Source organism: Neoarius graeffei, chromosome 24 (genome assembly GCF_027579695.1).
Source record: "Neoarius graeffei isolate fNeoGra1 chromosome 24, fNeoGra1.pri, whole genome shotgun sequence".
Classification (NCBI taxonomy): domain Eukaryota; kingdom Metazoa; phylum Chordata; class Actinopteri; order Siluriformes; family Ariidae; genus Neoarius; species Neoarius graeffei.
In genome coordinates this window covers 50641848-50662424 of record NC_083592.1, presented here as the reverse complement: position 1 = coordinate 50662424, position 20577 = coordinate 50641848, and the positions used below count along the sequence as shown (strand labels likewise).

Genomic DNA, 20577 nt, shown 5'->3' with positions numbered 1-20577 from the left:
TACTGCTTCAGATGGGTTAAATTTAACTGCGTGCTTAAGTCTGTGCTTGAGTGTACATGTGACAAATAAAGGCTTCTTGGCTTCTTCAAATGATTTGATCATGGACTTTCAAAACCCTGAATAAAATCAAACCTTGTGCACTCAGAACTGCGCTATCAAGCCACACTTGAGGTATCAAAGTTGATTTATGAATATGACCATTATTTCTTCCTGTTAGCACCAACATCCTCAGAAGATTTTACACTGTAAATGGGTCGTGTTAATATTACACAAATTGATCACACTCACTACATACAGGACCCGTCAAAAGTTTGGACATGCCTTCTAATTCAATGTTTTTTCTTTATATTTATGAATTAAAAGTCAATTCGTGTCTCTTTTCTCTTTACTTAGTTGAGCAGTTCTTGACATAATATGGTATGGATTACTACAGATATAAAATAGGGTTATATATTTATTTATTATTATTTTTTAAATTATTAATTTGCACCAACAGTGCTGGTGCAAATTGTTACTCTCACTCAAGAGCTTTCTTTTTAATTTAGTTTTCTTCCTCTTCTTTCTTCTTCTTCTTTTTTTTGCAAGATGAAATAAGCCAAAGGCTAGCAACCCTATGATGAGCAGAAAACCTGAGAAAGAAGCATAGGAAAAAGGAGCGAGCAAGAATTGAATTCTTCAAGGATCCATACAAGTTCGTCAAGCATCTGTTTACTAAGGAAAAGACCAGAACCCTAACAGTACAGAGAAAAGATCTAGAGGAGCATTTGAGGAATTTATATTCTGACAGCCAACTAAATGAACCAATTAGAATCCCTCATGACATTCCACCAGTCCCCCCACCTGAGCATCAGATGGATACAAAGCCCCCATCATGGAAAGAGGTTCAAAGCACTGTCAAGCGAGCAAGATCAACATCAGCTCCTGGTCCTAATGGTATATCGTAGAAGCTATACAAAAATGCTCTGGGCATCCTGAAATACCTTTGGAACCTAATGAAAGTGGTGTGGGGGAAACAGATAATTCCAAAGGCATGGCAAAGTGCAGGAGGAGTACTGATACCAAAAGAGGCGAACTCATCAAACAATCAATCAATTCCGGCAAATCAACCTACTGAATGTAGAAGGCAAAATATTTCAGTGTTGTGGCGCAAAGACTGTCTGCTTACCTGTTGGATAACAACTTGGTGAATACATCAGTTCAGAAGGCAGGAGTATGAGGATTTGCAGGTTGCCTAGAACATACAAACATCATATGGCAACAAATACAAACAGCCAAGAAGGAGACCTTGCAAATGCCTTTGGTTAGGTGCCCCATGAAATTCTCTGGATGGCCTTCCACTTCTTCCAGGTCCCAGAGTCCATCACAAAGCTTGTTAAAGCCTACTTTCAAGATTTCCAATTCTGTGTTACAACTAGAAACTATACCACAGGCTGGATACATCTGGAAAGGGGCATCATGGCAGGGTGTACTATCTCCCCCCTGATATTCACCATGTCAATGGAACTGATCATCAGGGCATCACGCTGGGTGGTAGGTGGACAGTGACTACAGAACGGACTGTGCCTGCCCCCAATTCGTGCTTACATGGATGACTTGACCATATTAACATCAACAAAAGCCTGTGCCAACTGACTCCTAAACAAACTCCATGACAATATCAAGTGGGCACGAATGGAACTTAAACCATCCAAGTCCTGTAATATTTCTATAACAAAGAGCAAAATCAACAACAATGACAGGTTTTGCATCGAAAACGAATCAATACCAATGGTCCTCCAGAAGCCCATAAAAAGCCTAGGGCACTGGTATGATGCAAACCTCAAAGATGCACAGCAGATCCAACAGCTGAAAGGAGACACAATTGCTGGCCTCAAGCATATAGACAAATCAGACCTCCCAGGAAAATTGAAGGCATGGTGCCTCCAGTTTGGCCTACTACCTCGTCTCCTGTGGCCCCTTACCATGTATGAGGTAGCTATATCCCATGCGCACAAACTGGAAAAGCTGATCAGTTCTTATGTGAGGAAATGGCTAGGGCTACCAAGATGCCTCACAAGTGTAGCCCTGTATGGAAATGGAGCCCTATCACTCCCTATCTCCAGTCTTACTGAGGAGTATAAATGCTCTAAGGTAAGACTGGAAATGAGGCTCAAAGAATCCTGGGACACAGTAGTGTGAGAGGCTGCCATCACCCTCAACACAGGAAGGAAGTGGAACCCAACAAGAGCAGTACACGAAGAAAAATCAGCCCTACGACATCACGACATGGTGGGTCAGGTTCAGCAAGGGAGAGGGGGCTTTGGGATAGAAACATCTAGACCGACCTGGCAGAAAGCTACACCAGCAGAGCGGCATTAACTAGTGGTAGATGAGGTGCATCAGCAAGAAGAAGCTGGCAGGACTGCCAAAGTGGTATCTCAAGCCTCACAAGGATGTTGGACAAGATGGGAGGATGTTGTGAAAAGGAACATCACCTGGAGAGATCTGTGGTATAAAGAAGCAAGCAGCATAAGCTTTCTTATTCGAGCTACATACGATATCCTCCCTTCCCCTACTAACTCACACCGCTGGTTTGGAGAAGATCCCGCCTATCCCCTTTGTTCAACGTCTGCTCAATGTCCCACTAATCTCAAACACATCTTATTGGGATGCAACATCAGCTTATCACAAGGCAGATACACATGGAGACATAACCAGGTTTTGAAATGCCTGGCAGCAGAGATAGAAACAAAAAGGAAAACTATCAAAAAACTACCTATCAATGACCAGCAAGCGCCCCCATTCACAGTAGCTTTTCATAGAGAAGGTCAAAAGCAGAAAGGGAACTCCTTGCAGCCAGAGGCATCCTCTCTAAGTGCAGCCAGGGATTGGAAGATGCTTGTGGATGTAATCCACAAACTTACCTTCCCCAAAGAAATTGCCAGCACCAGCCTGAGACCAGAGCTTGTCTTATGGTCTGAGGAACAACGAACGGCTTTCATAGTTGAGCTGACAGTCCCCTGGGAGGATGCCATGGAGGAGGCACATGAGCGGAAGATGCTGCGATACTCCGACCTGGCAGCAGAAGCGGAGTTGCATGGCTGGAACATCAAACTGCATCCAATTGAAGTTGGATGCAGGGGCTTTGTGGCCAACTCCATGGTTAAACTTCTTAGGGAACTGGGAATGAGGGGGAAGGCAAACCGGAAAACAACAAAAGCCCTTGCAGACACAGCGGAGAGAAGTAGCCACTGGCTATGGTTGAAGAGGAAGGACCCCAATTGGGCCACCAGGGGAGGCCAGTGACTCTGGGACACACACCCAGGACTGATCAACCTGTGATGGGACTGCTTCAGCAGAGGGTGTATTGTGAATAAAAGGCCGAAACACCCAGTGACGCTGGGGAACACAACTGACGATGTGTCTCAGTCACCAGCCATAAATGGTCAATATCACCCCCTGCCCCCCATCCCCTTCAGCAGGACAACAGACCAAGTAAAGTCAGTTCTTAGGGATTATAACATCCAGTCCTACATACAAATCAATTCTTCTTCTTCCTCTTCTTCTTCTTCTTCTTCTTATCCTAATGTTTTTAGGATGCTATTTCTCCCTCAGTTTTCAACCAATCATCACCAAATTTCACATGAAGAATACCTCTGGACTGAATTACATTGATATGATTTTTGGTACTGATCTGGATCAATGATCCAGAATAATCCATGAAAAACTGGCTTTTTAAAAAATCACTTATAACTGTCAATTTTCATGATTTTTTCAATCATTATTTTTATTTTGCTCAGCAAAATGATCTTCACCTTGACCTTCAACTGACAAAGGTCAGCTATCGCAAATTACGCTGACTTTAGTCACAGTCTCTATCTAGTTTACTATTTACTGTTTGATTATTTCAAATGCATTAAGAAGGCAAGAAACTCATCCACCAAATAATTAACCTTTGATGAGACACAACTGTTCATTGAAAAGCCTTCCAGGTGACAACCTCATGAAGATGTTTAAGATAATGCCAGTAGTGTGTAAAGAGTCATCAAGGGAAACACTGGATACTTTCAAGAATCAAAAATATGAAACATTTGTTTTTTGCCTACCACATAATTCCATATATGTTCCAGATGTTATTTCATAGTTTTGATGTCTTCAGTATTGTTCTACAGTGTACAACATACAGAAAAACCTATGAATGAGTAGAGTAGGGGTGTACAAACTTTTGACTGGTACTGTAATTCAAATTAGTAATTAGAAATGTGTATAAATTAAATGGAATATAACCAAAATAGCATAAATCATATTTTGTTGAGAAATATTTTGATCTAAACTACATGTAATGTTCTCTGAAATCTGATGGACCAAATTCACTTTTTTTTAAGTGTCATTTCCGGAACAGATAAGAAGCTCCATATGACTGCCCCCCCCCCCCACCCACACACACACACACACACACACACACATGCACACATGCACACACACCCTCCACCCCACCATCCTGAACAGCACCTGGAAACTGTAGAGAACAGCAATATTGATTTCCACCAGTGCCTGGTCTTTCCACAGAGAGGATGTCTTCCTGGTGTCCAACCCCATCATGGTGGCTACTTCCTATTAAAACATGAAGGTGTATTATTTAAAACATGGCTGAACTGTCCTCTTTATGATGTACGGTATATAAATAATCGGAAACTCCTCATTCAGCTCATTCACTCATTAACGAGCCAATAATAAAGTCACAAGGCCTCCTTCTATACATTTTAACATGTTCAGCTGTAATTTACACATAAAACATTATAAAGTTATGGCGTGTGGGTGGCATGGTGGTGTAGTGGTTAGCACTGTCACCTCACAGCAAGAAGGTTCTGGGTTCGAGCCCAGTGGCTGACAAGGGCTTTTCTGTGCGGAGTTTGCATGTTCTCCCCATGTCTGCGTGGGTTTCCTCCGGGTGCTCCGGTTTCCCCCACAGTCCAAACACATGCAGGTTAGGCTAATTGGTGGCTCTAAATTGACCGTAGGTGTGAATGTGAGTGTGGATGGTTGTTTGTCTCTATGTTTCAACCCTGCGATGACCTGGTGACTTGTACAGGGTGTACCCCGCCTCTCACCCATAGTCAGCTGGGATAGGCTCCAGCTTGCCTACGACCCTGCACAGGATAAGCGGTTATGGATAATGGATGGATGGAAGTTATGATGCAGTATAACATGCAGTGTATTTGGATTTTTACATTGTATTCAACTGGTTATAAATGTATAAAAAGAGGATATTATACAGTTGTGAGAAGATATGAAGTTTATCTTTGAGTGGTGAATACATTCACGAGGGAATGACATGAACAAGTGAAAAGATTGTCAATATGAGAAGATAAACTTCATATCTTCGCGCCACCATGTAATGTTCTTTATATTATATGGACACATTCACATCATGTCAATTTATTGACATGAAATACACAACACTACACCATTTGATAGTTCATTTTATAAAAAAAAAAAAAATCTCCTTCTCACCCCCGGCGGGGGGGTGGGGGTGGGGGGGGGTGGTATCCATGTCATCCTCAAGCTCGGGTCCTCTACCAGAGGCCTGGGAGTTTGAGGGTTCTGCGCAGTATCTTCGATGTTCCTAGGACTGCGCTCTTCTGGACTGAGGCTTCAGATGTTGTTCCTGGGATTTGCTGGAGCCACTCTCCCAGTTTGGGGGTTACTGCCCCAAGTGCCCCCACTACCACGGGGACCACGCAACCCTTGACCTTCCACATCCGTTCCAGCTGCTCTTTCAACCCTTGATACTTCTCAAGTTTCTCATGTTCCTTCTTCCTGATGTTGGCGTCAGCTGGGATCGCCACATCTATCACCACCACCCTCTTCTGCTCTTTGTCCACCACCACTATGTCCGGTTGGTTAGCCAGGATCTGTTTGTCAGTCTGGAAGCTGAAGTCCCACAGAATCTTGGCCCTGTTGTTCTCAGCCACCTTCTGTGGTATGGCCCATTGGGACTTGGGTATTTCTATTCCATACTGGTTGCAGATGTTCCTGTATACTATCCCAGCCACTTGGTTGTGCCTCTCCATGTACGCTGATCCAGCTAGCATCTTACACCCTGCTACTATGTGCTGGACTGTTTCAGGGGCTTCTTTGCACAGTCTGCATCTTGGGTCTGATCTACTCTGGTAGATCCTGGCCTCTATGGCTCTTGTGCTTATGGCCTGTTCTTGTGCTGCCATGATTAGTGCCTCTGTGCTGTCTGTCAGTCCTGCATTATCCAGCCACTGGTAGGATTTCTTGATATCAGCCACTTCCTCTATCTGACGGTGGTACATGCCATGTAGGGGTTTGTCTCTCCAGGTTGTCTGTTCCTCCTCCTCCTCTGCACTCTCATCAGGGTTCTGCTGCCTGAGACATTCACTTAGCAGTTCATCCTTTGGGGCCATCTTTCTGATGTATTCTCGGATTTTCGATGTTTCATCCTGGACCGTGGTCTTGACGCTCACTAGCCCTCGGCCTCCCTCTTTCCGCTTAGTGTATAGTCTCAGGGTGCTGGACTTGGGGTGGAACCCTCCATGCATGGTGAGGAGCTTTCTAGTCTTGATATCTGTGGCTTCTATCTCCTCCTTTGGCCAGTTTATGATACCAGCGGGGTATCTGATGACTGGTAGTGCGTACATGTTGATGGCTCGGACCTTGTTTTTACCATTCAGCTGACTTTTCAGGACCTGCCTTACTCTCTGGAGGTATTTGGCTGTGGTTGACTTCCTTGTGGCCTCTTCATGGTTTCCATTAGCCTGTGGGATGCCAAGGTACTTGTAGCTGTCTTGGATATCACCTATGTTGCCCTCTGGTAGGTCAATCCCTTCAGTCCGGATCATCTTGCCTCTCTTTGAGACCATCCGGCCACACTTGTCCAATCCGAATGACATCCCTATGTCATCGCTGTAGATCCGGGTGGTGTGGATCAGCGAGTCTATTTCTCGCTCATTCCTGGCATACAGCTTGATGTCATCCATGTAGAGCAGGTGGCTGATTGTTGCCCCACTACGGAATCGGTACCCGTAGCCGCTCTTCGTGATGATCTGACTGAGGGGGTTCAGGCCTATGCAGAACAGCAGTGGTGATAGCGCATCTCCTTGGTATATGCCACACTTGATGTTGACTTGGGCAATGGGTTTTGAGTTGGCCTCTAGGGTTGTCTTCCACATTTCCATTGAGTTCTGTATGAAGGTCCTTAGGTTCCTGTTGATCTTATACAGTTCCAGACATTCCAGTATCCATGTGTGTGGCATTGAGTCGTAGGCTTTCTTGTAGTCAATCCAGGCAGTGCACAGGTTGGTCTGTCTCTTCTTACAGTCTCGGGCGACTGTTCTATCAGCCAGTAGCTGGTGCTTGGCTCCTCTGGTGTTACTGCCAATTCCTTTCTGTGCCTCGCTCATGTATTGAGCCACATGCTTACTCATTTTTGCCGCAATGATGCCTGACAGGGCCTTCCATGTTGTGCAGAGACAGGTAATTGGCCGGTAGTTGGATGGGATGGGTCCCTTCTGGGGGTCCTTCATGATTAGGACTGTCCTGCCTTGGGTTAGCCATTCTGGGTGGGTTCCATCCCTCAGCAGCTGGTTCATCTGTGCTGCTAGGCGTTCATGGAGTGCAGTTAGCTTCTTCAGCCAGTACGTATGGATCATATCGGGGCCTGGTGCTGTCCAGCTCTTCATCTTTGACACTCTTTCTTGGACGTCTGCCATTGAGATGGTTACTGGTTCTTGTTCTGGGAGGTTGCTGTGGTCAGCTCTTAGGTCCACTAACCATTGGGCATCGGTGTTGTGTGATGCCTTTCTTTCCCATATGTCTTTCCAGTATTTTTCCACCTCAGCTCTTGGTGGGTCTGACCGGTTGTTGTTCCCCTGCCATTGAGAGTACACCTTGGCTGGTTCAGTGGAGAACAGCTTGTTTATTCTCCTGGCCTCTCCTTCCTTGGTGTATCTCCTCAACCGGGTGGCCAGAGCTGTTAGTCGCTGTTTGGCAGTTTCGAGTGCCTCTGGTATGGAGAGTGAGTTGTACTTCCTGGGCGCCCCTTTATTCACCATGTTCCCTTTCTGTAGTTCAGCTAGCTGGCTAACTTCTCTCCTTGCTGCCTTTATCTTGGCCTCTAATCGTCTCTTCCATGGTGGATACTGTTTGTTATGTCCCGAGCCCACCTTGTGTCCAAGCATCTCCATGATTACTGTTGCTGTACTGTGTATCAGCTTGTTGGTCTCAGTGATGGTTCTTGTGGAGATTGTCTTCAGAGCAGCATTCACATCTACTAGTAGATCTTCTGAAGGTACTTGGCAACTCAGCTTCGGTATTCGTCGGGGGCTCCAGGTTTCCAGTTGGGTCACGATCTTCCTTCTCAGGTCAGCAGCTCTTGTGTTGAGGCTGTTAGCTGTTGGGGCTTGGTACCCAATCTCTGGTTGTGGGGATGATGATGACATCTCCCCGCTGACCTGTCTTCCTGGCTCCCCCTTGCCGTAGCATCGTTGTTGTATTTCATTAATCTCTAGTTGTGATAGCAGATTTCGATTATGGATGTTGGAACACTGGGCTAATAGCTGTTAGCCTTGATTGTGGGTTTCGAAGTATCCAATGGTCCCACATTCTCTGCATGTATCCCCTCTCTCTGGGATTGCTTGTATAGTAGCATTCCAGCAAATCCGTATTTTCTGTCCTCGTCCATCGATGTCTTGTTCCAGTAGCCCATTTCTCATCAGTTTGCCCTGGTTCCCTAGCAACTGACGCAGACCTTGTTGACCCGGGCGACGTCTGAGCCGGTATGACTCTATCAGTTATTTTTTCACTCATTCCTGAGGTAGGCTGATATATCATGAGGGGTTTTGCCTAAGGACCCTTACTGGATGATGTTTTGCCCCGACCGGGATTCGAACCCCGATCTCCTGCATCGTAGTCAGTGAGCATTACCACTGTACTATCCAGCTAATATATATATATATATAAGGGTGCATCAATTGCCCCCTAAAAATGAAAAGTTCCTCCGATCATGATGCATTTTTGTTTTTATGTTCCTTTTGGTAAGAAAACACACTGGGTGAAATATTTTGACAAAATTCAAAAGTTTAATGGTGGCACCAGGAGCTCAAAGTTATGGAAAAAGCTGCTATTTTATGACTTTTATGACAAAATTTCGATCACTCTTCATGAAACATTATGGCACCTTATAAAGTATACCAAATATCTTAGATACACATTTTTAGTACATATTCTAAATATATTATCAACCACAGTTTGAGTTTTAGCTGTTCATTGAATCATTGTTCAACTACTTTTAAACAATACAAATGCATTCTGAATCACATTAATGCTTCTCAATCCCTTGCAAAGGTTCTTAACATGATCTCTGGGTCACAAGAAATCAATAAATGGAGTCCAACATTGTGATTCAAACCTTATGCGAAAACATAAAATAAGCGTTTTTTGGCAAAAAATGAACCTCATGGTGCCACCATTAGACTTTTGAATATGGTCAAAAAATTTACAGGATGTCTTTATTGGTGAAAAGGAACACCCAAACAAAAATGCATCAGATTTTATGAAAGTGAGGGCAACTGATGCACCCTAATATATATATATATATATATATATATATATATATATATATATATATATATATATATATGACCGGAGCAAGAATTTGGTTCACATTACCAGTGGTAAGTCAGACTCATTCCTGGTGCATGTGGGACTCTGCCAGGGCTGCCCTTTGTCACCGGTTCTGTTCATAACTTTAATGGACAGAATTTCTAGGTGCAGCCAAGGGGCGGAGGGTGTCCAGTTTGGTGGCATCAGGATCACGTCTCTGATGCGTAATCTTTTTGCGGATAATGTGGTCCTGTTGGCTTCATCAATCTGTGACCTACAGCATGCGTTGAGATGGTTTGCAGCCAAGTGTGAAGCGGCTGGGATGAGGATCAGCACCTCCAAGTCCGTGGCCATGGCGCTCAGCCGGAAACGGGTGGAGTGCCTACTTTGGGTCAGGGGGGAGTTGCTACCTCAAGTGGAGGAGTTTAAGTATCTCAGGGTCTTGTTCAAGAGTGAGGGTAGAGGGGAGCAGGAGTTAGACTGACGGATCAGGGCAGCAGTGATACGGACACTAAACAGGTCTGTTGTGGTAAAGAGAGAGCTGAGCCAAAAGACAAAGCTCTCAGTTTACTGGTCCATCTACATTCCCACCTTCACCTATGGTCATGAGCTGTGGGTAGTGACCGAAAGAATGAGATCGTGGATACAAGGGGGCGAAATGAGTTTTCTCTGCAGGGTGGCTGGGCTCTCCTTTAGAGACAGGGTGAGAAGCTTGGTCATTCGAGAGAGCCTCAGAGTAGAATTGCTGCTCCTCCACATTGAAAGGAGTCAGTTCAGGTGGTTCGGGTACCTTGTTAGGATGCCCCCTGGACGCCTCCCAGGGGAGGTTCTCTGGGCATGCCCCACTGGGAGGAGACCCCGGGGCAGACCCAGGACACGCTGGAGAGATTACATCTCTCGGCTGACCTGGGAACGCCTTGGTATTCCCCCGGAAGAGTTGGTGGAGGTGGCCGGGGAGAGGGAAGTCTGGGCTGCTCTGCTTAGGCTGCTACCCCCGTGATCCGGATAAGCGGCAGAAAGTGGATGTATATAAACCACTTCCTAAAGTTAGCTTACATATATGTAAGCTAACTCTAGGAAGTCATTATTATACTATCCATCCATCCATTATCCATAACCACTTATCCTGTACAGGGTCGCAGGCAAGCTGGAGTCTATCCCCGCTGACGATGGGCAAAAGGCAGGGCACACCCTGGACAAGTCACCAGATCATCACAGAGATCTGCCACATAGAGACACACAACCATTCACACTCACACCTACGGTCAATTTAGAGTCACCAGTTAACCTAACCTGCATGTCTTTGGACTGTGGGGGAAATCAGAGCACCCAGAGGAAACCCACGCAGACACGGGGAGAACATGCAAACTCCACACAGAAAGGCCCCCGTCGCCCGCTGGGCTCAAACCCGGACCTTCTTGCTGTGAGGTGACAATGCTAACCACTACACCACCGTGCCACTCACACTTTTACTTATATTTATTTATTTATCTATCCATCATTTTGATATTTGAGTCCAGTACTCGAGTGCACTTGAATTTCATTGTTTTATGTACAATGACAATAAAGTATCTTATCTTATATGCCATTAATTTATATGTAAAACTTAATGCTTTAAAAAAAAAATCTGTTTGACACATCGTTGCGATTCTGCTTGGATCAGCTGATTGTTGTGTTACCAACAGTGAAGTTCCAGTGAGCCCTCTAGTGGACAAATTATCCAATGACAACACTCATAACATGGTTAAAGGGGAACTGAAGTCATTTTTAAACTTGCTTTATTTCTTAATTAACGTGTTATTCAATTACGTTTTCGGTTTTAGTAACCTTATATCGTGACTTGTATTGGCAACTAATTGCAATTAAATATTATACTTATCGGCCTAGGGGCGGCACGGTGGTGTAGTGGTTAGCGCTGTCGCCTCACAGCAAGAAGGTCCTGGGTTCGAGCCCCGGGGCCGGCGAGGGCCTTTCTGTGTGGAGTTTGCATGTTCTCCCCGTGTCCGCGTGGGTTTCCTCCGGGTGCTCCGGTTTCCCCCAAAGACATGCAGGTTAGGTTAACTGGTGACTCTAAATTGACCGTAGGTATGAATGTGAGTGTGAATGGTTGTCTGTGTCTATGTGTCAGCCCTGTGATGACCTGGCGACTTGTCCAGGGTGTACCCCGCCTTTCGCCCGTAGTCAGCTGGGATAGGCTCCAGCTTGCCTGCGACCCTGTAGAAGGATAAAGCGGCTAGAGATAATGAGATGAGATGAGACTTATCGGCCTATTCGGTTTTTAGCCATGTTGAATTTAGCTCGTTTGGTCCACGGCAGGCGTCGCTTATCCGCGCGATCTTCACAGTTATTATTATTGTACTACTGATTTGCAGAGTATGACTATAACTACTAACATGCATTAATAAAGATGTATATGAGGAGTTATAAGGAAGTATTCATGCTACATAACATTATAATGCAGTATACAGTATTAGCAGTCACTGTTTTCATCCTAACAACACAATAAAACTAATCATCCTATCATTCTGTGCTCAATAATAGATGGCCGATAAAGGAAGTGGACACAACTGTAATGCAAATACAGGTAGGCGTTACATAACTTTCCATAACCTTCTTTACTTTCTCCTCCGCATCATGGATATGGAAATGAGCTCTCTGAGCCTGAAAGGAACAATGTGTCATAAATGCATTACTTTTTTTTTTTTTAAATAATGCGCCTCAAACCACCTATCATTCCAACACATTCAGGTCTGACAATTCAGTATAAGCGATTACCTCAGGTCCTGGAAAGCATTTGGAAGCAGTATAAGGAACTAATAGTGAGATAACATAATCATAGATGGAGAACGATATCTCAGGTAGATATAGATGATGAGATTTAGTTAATTTGCAAGCCTTAGGGCATTTAGTGCAGCAGCTCTATTTTGTATTCACCTGGAATAATATAAGTTCATGGTTTAATCAGAAAAGTATGAATAATGAATTATAATGGTTGTATTACCATATTTGTAAATTAGTATATTGTGCCCCAGCAAATGGGTTACGATAATAGAAAATCAACTACTGTTATTATGCTAATGATAGCCGTGTGGGATAATATTGGATTTAGTTTAACTGATATTCATAATACAGAGTGCTGCATAAGGCGCAATAATAGCTCATTAGAGTGCGTAAATGTGAAGTTCCACAGCCTCAGGCTTGAGGAATTAGTACCTCTAAGATGTTATAGCGTGAGCTGTCACAGAAGTCCCGAACGCCGATTTCGGTACCCATGTACCACCCACTGAAGGGGCAGGCAGGGAACTCCAAGCCTCCGATCTCTAACAGCATGTTCGACACAGCAGGCAAGCCGTACCACTTCAGATTCAGCTCCTTGAACCATTCGAACCTGGATGACGGAAGGAAATTAAATTCAGATCTTAAAGCAACACCAGGCTTCGTTTCTTAACCTTGTAAATAATTCTTAGGAGTATTTACACAAGAAATTATTTTTTTTCTTTTTTTTAAGCTAGATGGCCTTTCGATTTCATAAAATCGGTGAAATTTAGTTCCCTCTGAAATGTGGTCATTGTGATATATGTTTATTTCTGTAATATCTCACAAAATATCAGGCCATTCTGAGGGGATTAAAGCAAATAATGTGCATGAAATCGCTGGCTGCGCGCAGTCAAGCAGACAGAGGAAGTCCGTGTGCGCATGCACAGGTTTATCATCTTCTTCTTCTTTTGGGTTTTATGGCAGCTGGCACCCCCATTACTTGTTAGGGGGTGGTGGAGGTGTGGTGAGATAGGATCCAAAAGCAGAACACAGACAGTATCCAATAAATAAGGTGATTTAATCCAGGAAAAAAGGGCGTGGCAAAAAGGTACACAAACAGGACAAAAAAAAAAAAAATGGCAAAAATAGTCTGGGAAAAAAAAAAGAGACAAAAAACATGACAAAGACACGAGATAGGTAAGGGCAAAAACGCTAGTGCAAAAAAACATGAACAAGAATAAACGCTAGTGCAAAAAAAACATGAACAAGAAAAAACCTTAGTGCAAAAAAACAAGAACGAGAAAAACAGCTAGAGCAAAAACCATGAGACGCAAAAAGGCACAGAAAGAGTAGCTAGAGTAGCTAACAAGACGTTCTGGCGAAGTCAGAGTCTGAGAACGGCGTATTTATAGGCAGCGGTGAAAACCAGGACGTGAATACAGGTGAGGTGGAATTCCCGTCCCGGATCCAGATCGGCGCTGGTGTGAGTGATCCGTAATCTCCGGAGTGGATGTCCGGGGTGGAGCATGACATTACTGCCATCTACAGGTTTACCTTTCATGGTGCACTGACAGTTACGTCATTCTGTCACTAAACGAACAGCTGATCACACTGAGGTGCTCGCTGACCGCCGATATTTATTAGTTTGGTCCTGCGTTTCCTTTCCTTCGCAACATAACATATCTTTTCTTCTCGCTTTCCGTAACTGTAGTCGGTCTTTCACGTTTCATTTGCACACTCATGTCCTCCATTTTTTTCTCTTGTTTCAAATTTGTATCCCACAATGCCTTGCACGAACAGGGAAAGCCCACCATGTGATGCATGACGTAGTATCTTGATTTGGGTCAAGGTGAAGCAGGAAAAAATAGCGGAGAATTTCAGGTCACATGGCCCTAAATTCATTAATTGTTCTATAATAATAATAATAATAATAAAAAAAAAAAAATTGGAAGTCTGTGATTCGAATGCAGTAGCTTTTGGTCCACTAAACAAAAATAACTGGGTGTTGGGGAAAATTCTTTTTATGACCTACACTTGAAAAATCTGAAAGGCAGTCTACCTTTAAAACAAAATCTTCCAAATTTTCCACAACTTGTCAAGCTTGTTCTTTGTAGTGTAGCTTATCTTTTCTAAAGCAAAGTAAAAAAGTCATTCCTATCAGCCATTGTGAAGTAAGACAAGATTTCTCTTTTTTCCCTGTACAGGCTATATATCTTTTAGCTTCTAAAAAAAATGATATTGAGTCAGGATCTTTCAGTTTCAGAGGTCATAAAGTCATCCGAGTAAATATTCAATAAACATAGTTTTGGACTGAGAGGCATTTCTTTACCAGTGATTCGCTTGGCCAGGTCCAACACTTTATTCCAAAACGAAAGTATCAGGGGCATTCCTATATGCAATGAAATCAAGATCCTTTCTGATGTTTGCATTTAATGCAAGTATCTGGAATATTTGGGTTGAAAAGGTGCAGCCTACTCGGGGTAATATACTGTCTGCTTCTCCACTTACTGTATATTGCAATAACTTAGAATTTGTACTCACAGTTTGGGTTTGAGCTATAAAACATGCTGTGGACCGTCCATTCTCGGTTAGATTCTCCTGCAAATCTGTTCTCCAAGACTGTAGTATGTTTTGTGATGATTCTTTGGATTTACTTCCAAACAGATCATATAATAAAAGACACTTGCCCCCTAGAATCTACAACCCCAATTCCAAAAAAGTTGGGACAAAGTACAAATTGTAAATTAAAACGGAATGCAATAATGTACAAATCTCAAAAACTGATATTGTATTCACAATAGAACATAGACAACATATCAAATGTCGAAAGTGAGACATTTTGAAATTTCATGCCAAATATTGGCTCATTTGAAATCTCATGACAGCAACACATCTCAAAAAAGTTGGGACAGGGGCAATAAGAGGCTGGAAAAGTTAAAGGTACCAAAAAGGAACAGCTGGAGGACCAAATTGCAACTCATTAGGTCAATTGGCAATAGGTCATTAACATGACTGGGTATAAAAAAAGCATCTTGTAGTGGCAGCGGCTCTCAGAAGTAAAGATGGGAAGAGGATCACCAATCCCCCTAATTCTGCGCCGACAAATAGTGGAGCAATATCAGAAAGGAGTTCGACAGTGTAAAATTGCAAAGAGTTTGAACACATCATCATCTACAGTGTATAATATCATCAAAAGAGTCAGAGAATCTGGAAGAATCTCTGTGCGTAAGGGTCAAGGCCAGAAAACCATACTGGGTGCCCGTGATCTTCGGGCCCTTAGACGGCACTGCATCACATACAGGCATGCTTCTGTATTGGAAATCACAAAATGGGCTGAGGAATATTTCCAGAGAACATTATCTGTGAACACAATTCACCGTGCCATCCGGCGTTGCCAGCTAAAACTCTATAGTTCAAAGAAGAAGCCGTATCTAAACATGATCCAGAAGCGCAGACGTCTTCTCTGGGCCAAGGCTCATTTAAAATGGACTGTGGCAAAGTGGAAAACTGTTCTGTGGTCAGACGAATCAAAATTTGAAGTTCTTTATGGAAATCAGGGACGCCGTGTCATTCGGACTAAAGAGGAGAAGGACGACCCAAGTTGTTATCAGTGCTCAGTTCAGAAGCCTGCATCTCTGATGGTATGGGGTTGCATTAGTGCATGTGGCATGGGCAGCTTACACATCTGGAAAGACACCATCAATGCTGAAAGGTATATCCAGGTTCTAGAGCAACATATGCTCCCATCCAGACGACGTCTCTTTCAGGGAAGACCTTGCATTTTCCAACATGACAATGCCAAACCACATACTGCATCAATTACAGCATCATGGCTACGTAGAAGAAGGGTCCGGGTACTGAACTGACCAGCCTGCAGTCCAGATCTTTCACCCACAGAAAATATTTGGCACATCATAAAACGGAAGATACGACAAAAAAAACCTAAGACAGTTGAGCAACTAGAATCCTACATTAGACAAGAATGGGTTAACATTCCTCTCCCTAAACTTGAGCAACTTGTCTCCTCAGTCCCCAGACGTTTACAGACTGTTGTAAAGAGAAAAGGGGATGTCTCACAGTGGTAAACATGGCCTTGTCCCAACTTTTTTGAGATGTGTTGTTGTCATGAAATTTAAAATCACCTAATTTTTCTCTTTAAATGATACATTTTCTCAGTTTAAACATTTGATATGTCATCTATGTTCTATTCTGAATAAAATATGGAATTTTGAAACTTCCACATCATTGCATTCCGTTTTTATTTACAATTTGTACTTTGTCCCAACTTTTTTGGAATCGGGGTTGTACAAATCTCATCTCATTATCTCTAGCCGCTTTATCCTTCTACAGGGTCGCAGGCAAGCTGGAGCCTATCCCAGCTGACTATGGGCGAAAGGCGGGGTACACCCTGGACAAGTCGCCAGGTCATCACAGGGCTGACACATAGACACAGACAACCATTCACACTCACATTCACACCTACGGTCAATTTAGAGTCACCAGTTAACCTAACCTGCATGTCTTTGGACTGTGGGGGAAACCGGAGCACCCGGAGGAAACCCACGCGGACACGGGGAGAACATGCAAACTCCACACAGAAAGGCCCTCGCCGGCCCCGGGGCTCGAACCCAGGACCTTCTTGCTGTGAGGCGACAGCGCTAACCACTACACCACCGTGCCGCCCGGTTGTACAAATCTTAATATAAAATCTTCAAGGGTTGACAGAGGGGGAAGTTTCAAGCTATTACACTGCCTGGCCAATATGAACCTTCTAAGTTTAAGATATTTATTGCTCGTATATTCCGTAGAAAATTCATACATGGCCCTAAGTTCTTCAAATGACATAAGAGCAAGACTGTCCTTATAGAGGTCAGGTACTTTAGCTATACCCTGAGATGCCCATGTTTTAACCCTTCGGGGTCGAAAGCTTCACCGGCGAAGCTCGACAAATTTAGAATGAGTAGGTCATGTACTGAGATCAATATCTTCGAGTTATTTATCATACAAGCATGATAAACATATTGACAGAAACTTTATACTTTACACTTTCTTATGTGCCCACTGCCAAATAATATTATAGCTTTTAAATGACCTAAATTAGATGAAACATAAAACTTATCACCTTCCTCAGTCACAACAGAGTCGGCGCACTGAGCACACAATTACACATTCATGAAAGACTATTCACATGGTAATGGCATGATAATCACTTTCGCTCTGTCAGTTTCGACTGGTTTCTCTTTCGCAGTGGGAACGCCCACCGTAAACAGGATAAAATTTGTCAGCTATAGTTCAGGATCTTTGGAGGTAAAACTTGTTGCGAGATAGCACATGGATTTTATGTGCTTCGGATGATTCAAGACACTGAGTCAATTCATGATTCATTTCAATGATTCAGGACAGCAATTCAATTTCAAGACAATGAATCAATTCATGATTCAGTTCTTGATTCAGGACAGCAATTCAATTTCAGGACAGCAAATCAATTTATGATTCAGTTCTTGATTCAGGACAGCGATTCAATTTCAGGACAGTGAATCAATTCATAATTTATTTCATGATTCAGGACAGTGATTCAATTTCAGGACAGTGAATCAATTCCTGATTCAGTTCATGATTCAGGACAGCGATTCGTTTCAATCTTGAGAATTGCAACACTGATGATGAACGGCCGCTTATCCTGTTCTACAGGGTCACAGGCAAGCTACAGGATAAGCGGCTACAGATAATGGATGGATGGATGATGAACGATGCCCTTTTTTAAAAACAATTTATTTATTTATTTTGACTCAATCCAACCAAAGATTAATTCATCTCATCTCATTATCTCTAGCCGCTTTATCCTTCTACAGGGTCGCAGGCAAGCTGGAGCCTATCCCAGCTGACTACGGGCGAAAGGCAGGGTACACCCTGGACAAGTCGCCAGGTCATCACAGGGCTGACACATAGACACAGACAACCATTCACACTCACATTCACACCTACGGTCAATTTAGAGTCACCAGTTAACCTAACCTGCATGTCTTTGGACTGTGGGGGAAACCGGAGCACCCGGAGGAAACCCATGCAGACACGGGGAGAACATGCAAACTCCACACAGAAAGGCCCTCTCCGGCCCCGGGGCTCGAACCCAGGACCTTCTTGCTGTGAGGCGACAGCGCTAACCACTACACCACCATGCCACCCCCAGATTAACTCAAGTGTAAATATTTCTCCTATTTCTGATGAGCAGATCGGTTGATATGCGTGCGCTGTAGTGCGTACACAGGAAAAAAAATGACTGAGCAATTTTTTCCAGAGTTAAAAGCATTTTCCTCAAAATTGTTAATTTTGCTCTATTTTGAGTTTAGAGAGTAAAATTTGGAGTTGGAGTGAGAGCAAAATTACAGAGTAATTGTGTAACGGAGTAACAGAGATGGTTGTGGCTCTGAACTGAGTAAAAGAGTACAAGAGTTAATTTCAAGACACACTGAATAGAGTCAAATCCCAAAATAAAGTCAAATACCAGATAAATGAAGGTATTGTAAAAAGCAGTTTTAGAACTGTGTTGGAATGTGTGAAAAAACATAACCTTACCCATTGTGACTTGACTTGATGGGATTAAGAGTTGGCAGTGGGAGGGGTTTTCACTCTTCTCATTGAATGGATTAGGATTTTTTACCTTTCTCATTGAATACCCCTCCCACTGCCAACCCTTTATCCCAAAACAACAGGACATAATTTTTTTTGATGGCCAGTTAATTGTCCAAATCAATGGAGCAGATTTAAGGTTTTTTTTTTTGATCCATTCCTAAAACTGAACAGAGTCACCTCAACTGACCAAAACGGTCCGACAGAATGGGTAAAGTCATGTTTTTTCACACATTCCAAGACAGATCTAAAACTGCTTTTTACAGTATCTTCATTCATCTGTTTTTTTTTAAGTACAATCATGACATACAGACTACACAAATATTATTGTAGCTGAACTTGTGCTGAATACAAAAAAAGTCACTGTTCAGTTTGTTCAGTTTGAAAATACTGCTTAGATTTGTTGAAATTGATAAAATCAGAGCATACCAAAATCATTAGAGTGCCAGAAAACACCCCCAGACCCCAGAGGGTTAAACTCAATGTCCACACTTCCTGGGTTACTAAAGATTGGAGAAAACTATGATAATTTGGTCGTCTCTCCCGAATATGCCAGAGCGTTGTGCCAAATCATTAATGTATTTTAAAAGGGTTTTTAGTCTGTTTAATTAATTTGTTCTTGTTTCCTGTGTATATATATATATATATATATATATATATATATATATATATATATATATATATATATATATATATAAGTTTAAAGGAATATTAATTAACTGGGATTCCACTGAAACCCAAGCTGGAGGGTGGTCCTTCAAAAAATAAAACATTCCTGCTCTGATTTGAGCTGCCCAGTAATACAAGAAATGTGTTCCTGATGATAATCCTGTTGTTAGTTCAGAAAATCATCCATATCCTACCACAGCTCCTGCGTTCGTGTAAACTTGCACATTACATTACCATACATGCCAACCTATACGTAATGTCCGTATTTTATACGGATTTGATTCAATAAACGTAGTATATGGGCATATAAATAAAGTTATACGGATTCTTTAAAAAAACTTCAATATTTATTTAGAGCTACAATCAATTCCCACGATGATAAAAGAGCGCATAACATTTACAAACGTACTGTACACCACAGACAGCCAGTAAAGAGTCTTATGAAATCGCGCGTTTTCTTGTGGTAGCGAGACTTCGTTCCACTTTTGGTCATGCGCACACCGCATTGCGAGAATCCCGCCAATCGTGAAGTCATAGACATATAAACATAGACGCCGCCTTCTGCGTAGACTCATACGTCATCCTCGCCGCCATATTGGATGTGGCAAAGTGGAGATTCTTCAACCGTCTCTGGTATAGCGTCTAGACAGTAGCCGAGAATAAAGATGCCTCATTCATGTGCTGCGTTTAACTGTACCAACAGGTTTACCGTCCAAACGAGATCACATGGGATTACCTTTCACAGGTGAGACTGGAAAAATACTTTTCATTGTATTTGGTCATTATAACGTAATTTTACGAACAGATTTTCCTGACTTTGTGGCTAATATGAAGTCTTGTGCATAATAGCCGCTCGGTGAAACCTGTCTCCAAACAACGAAGTATTTCCTTCATAACTACGCTGATAACACT

At 42.9% G+C, this 20577-nt stretch overlaps 1 protein-coding gene across 1 annotated transcript in view; it reads right to left on the bottom strand.

Annotated features, from left to right (window-relative positions):
* nos1 (nitric oxide synthase 1 (neuronal)) overlaps positions 1-20577 on the bottom strand; it is a 160157-nt gene that overhangs the window by 72438 nt on the left and 67142 nt on the right. The window contains exons 10-11 of the mRNA XM_060907439.1: positions 12823-12997; positions 4492-4593 (exon numbers count right to left, since the gene is read on the bottom strand). Of these exons, the coding sequence (XP_060763422.1) occupies positions 4492-4593; positions 12823-12997 (277 nt within the window). The remainder of the gene's footprint in view (positions 1-4491; positions 4594-12822; positions 12998-20577) is intronic.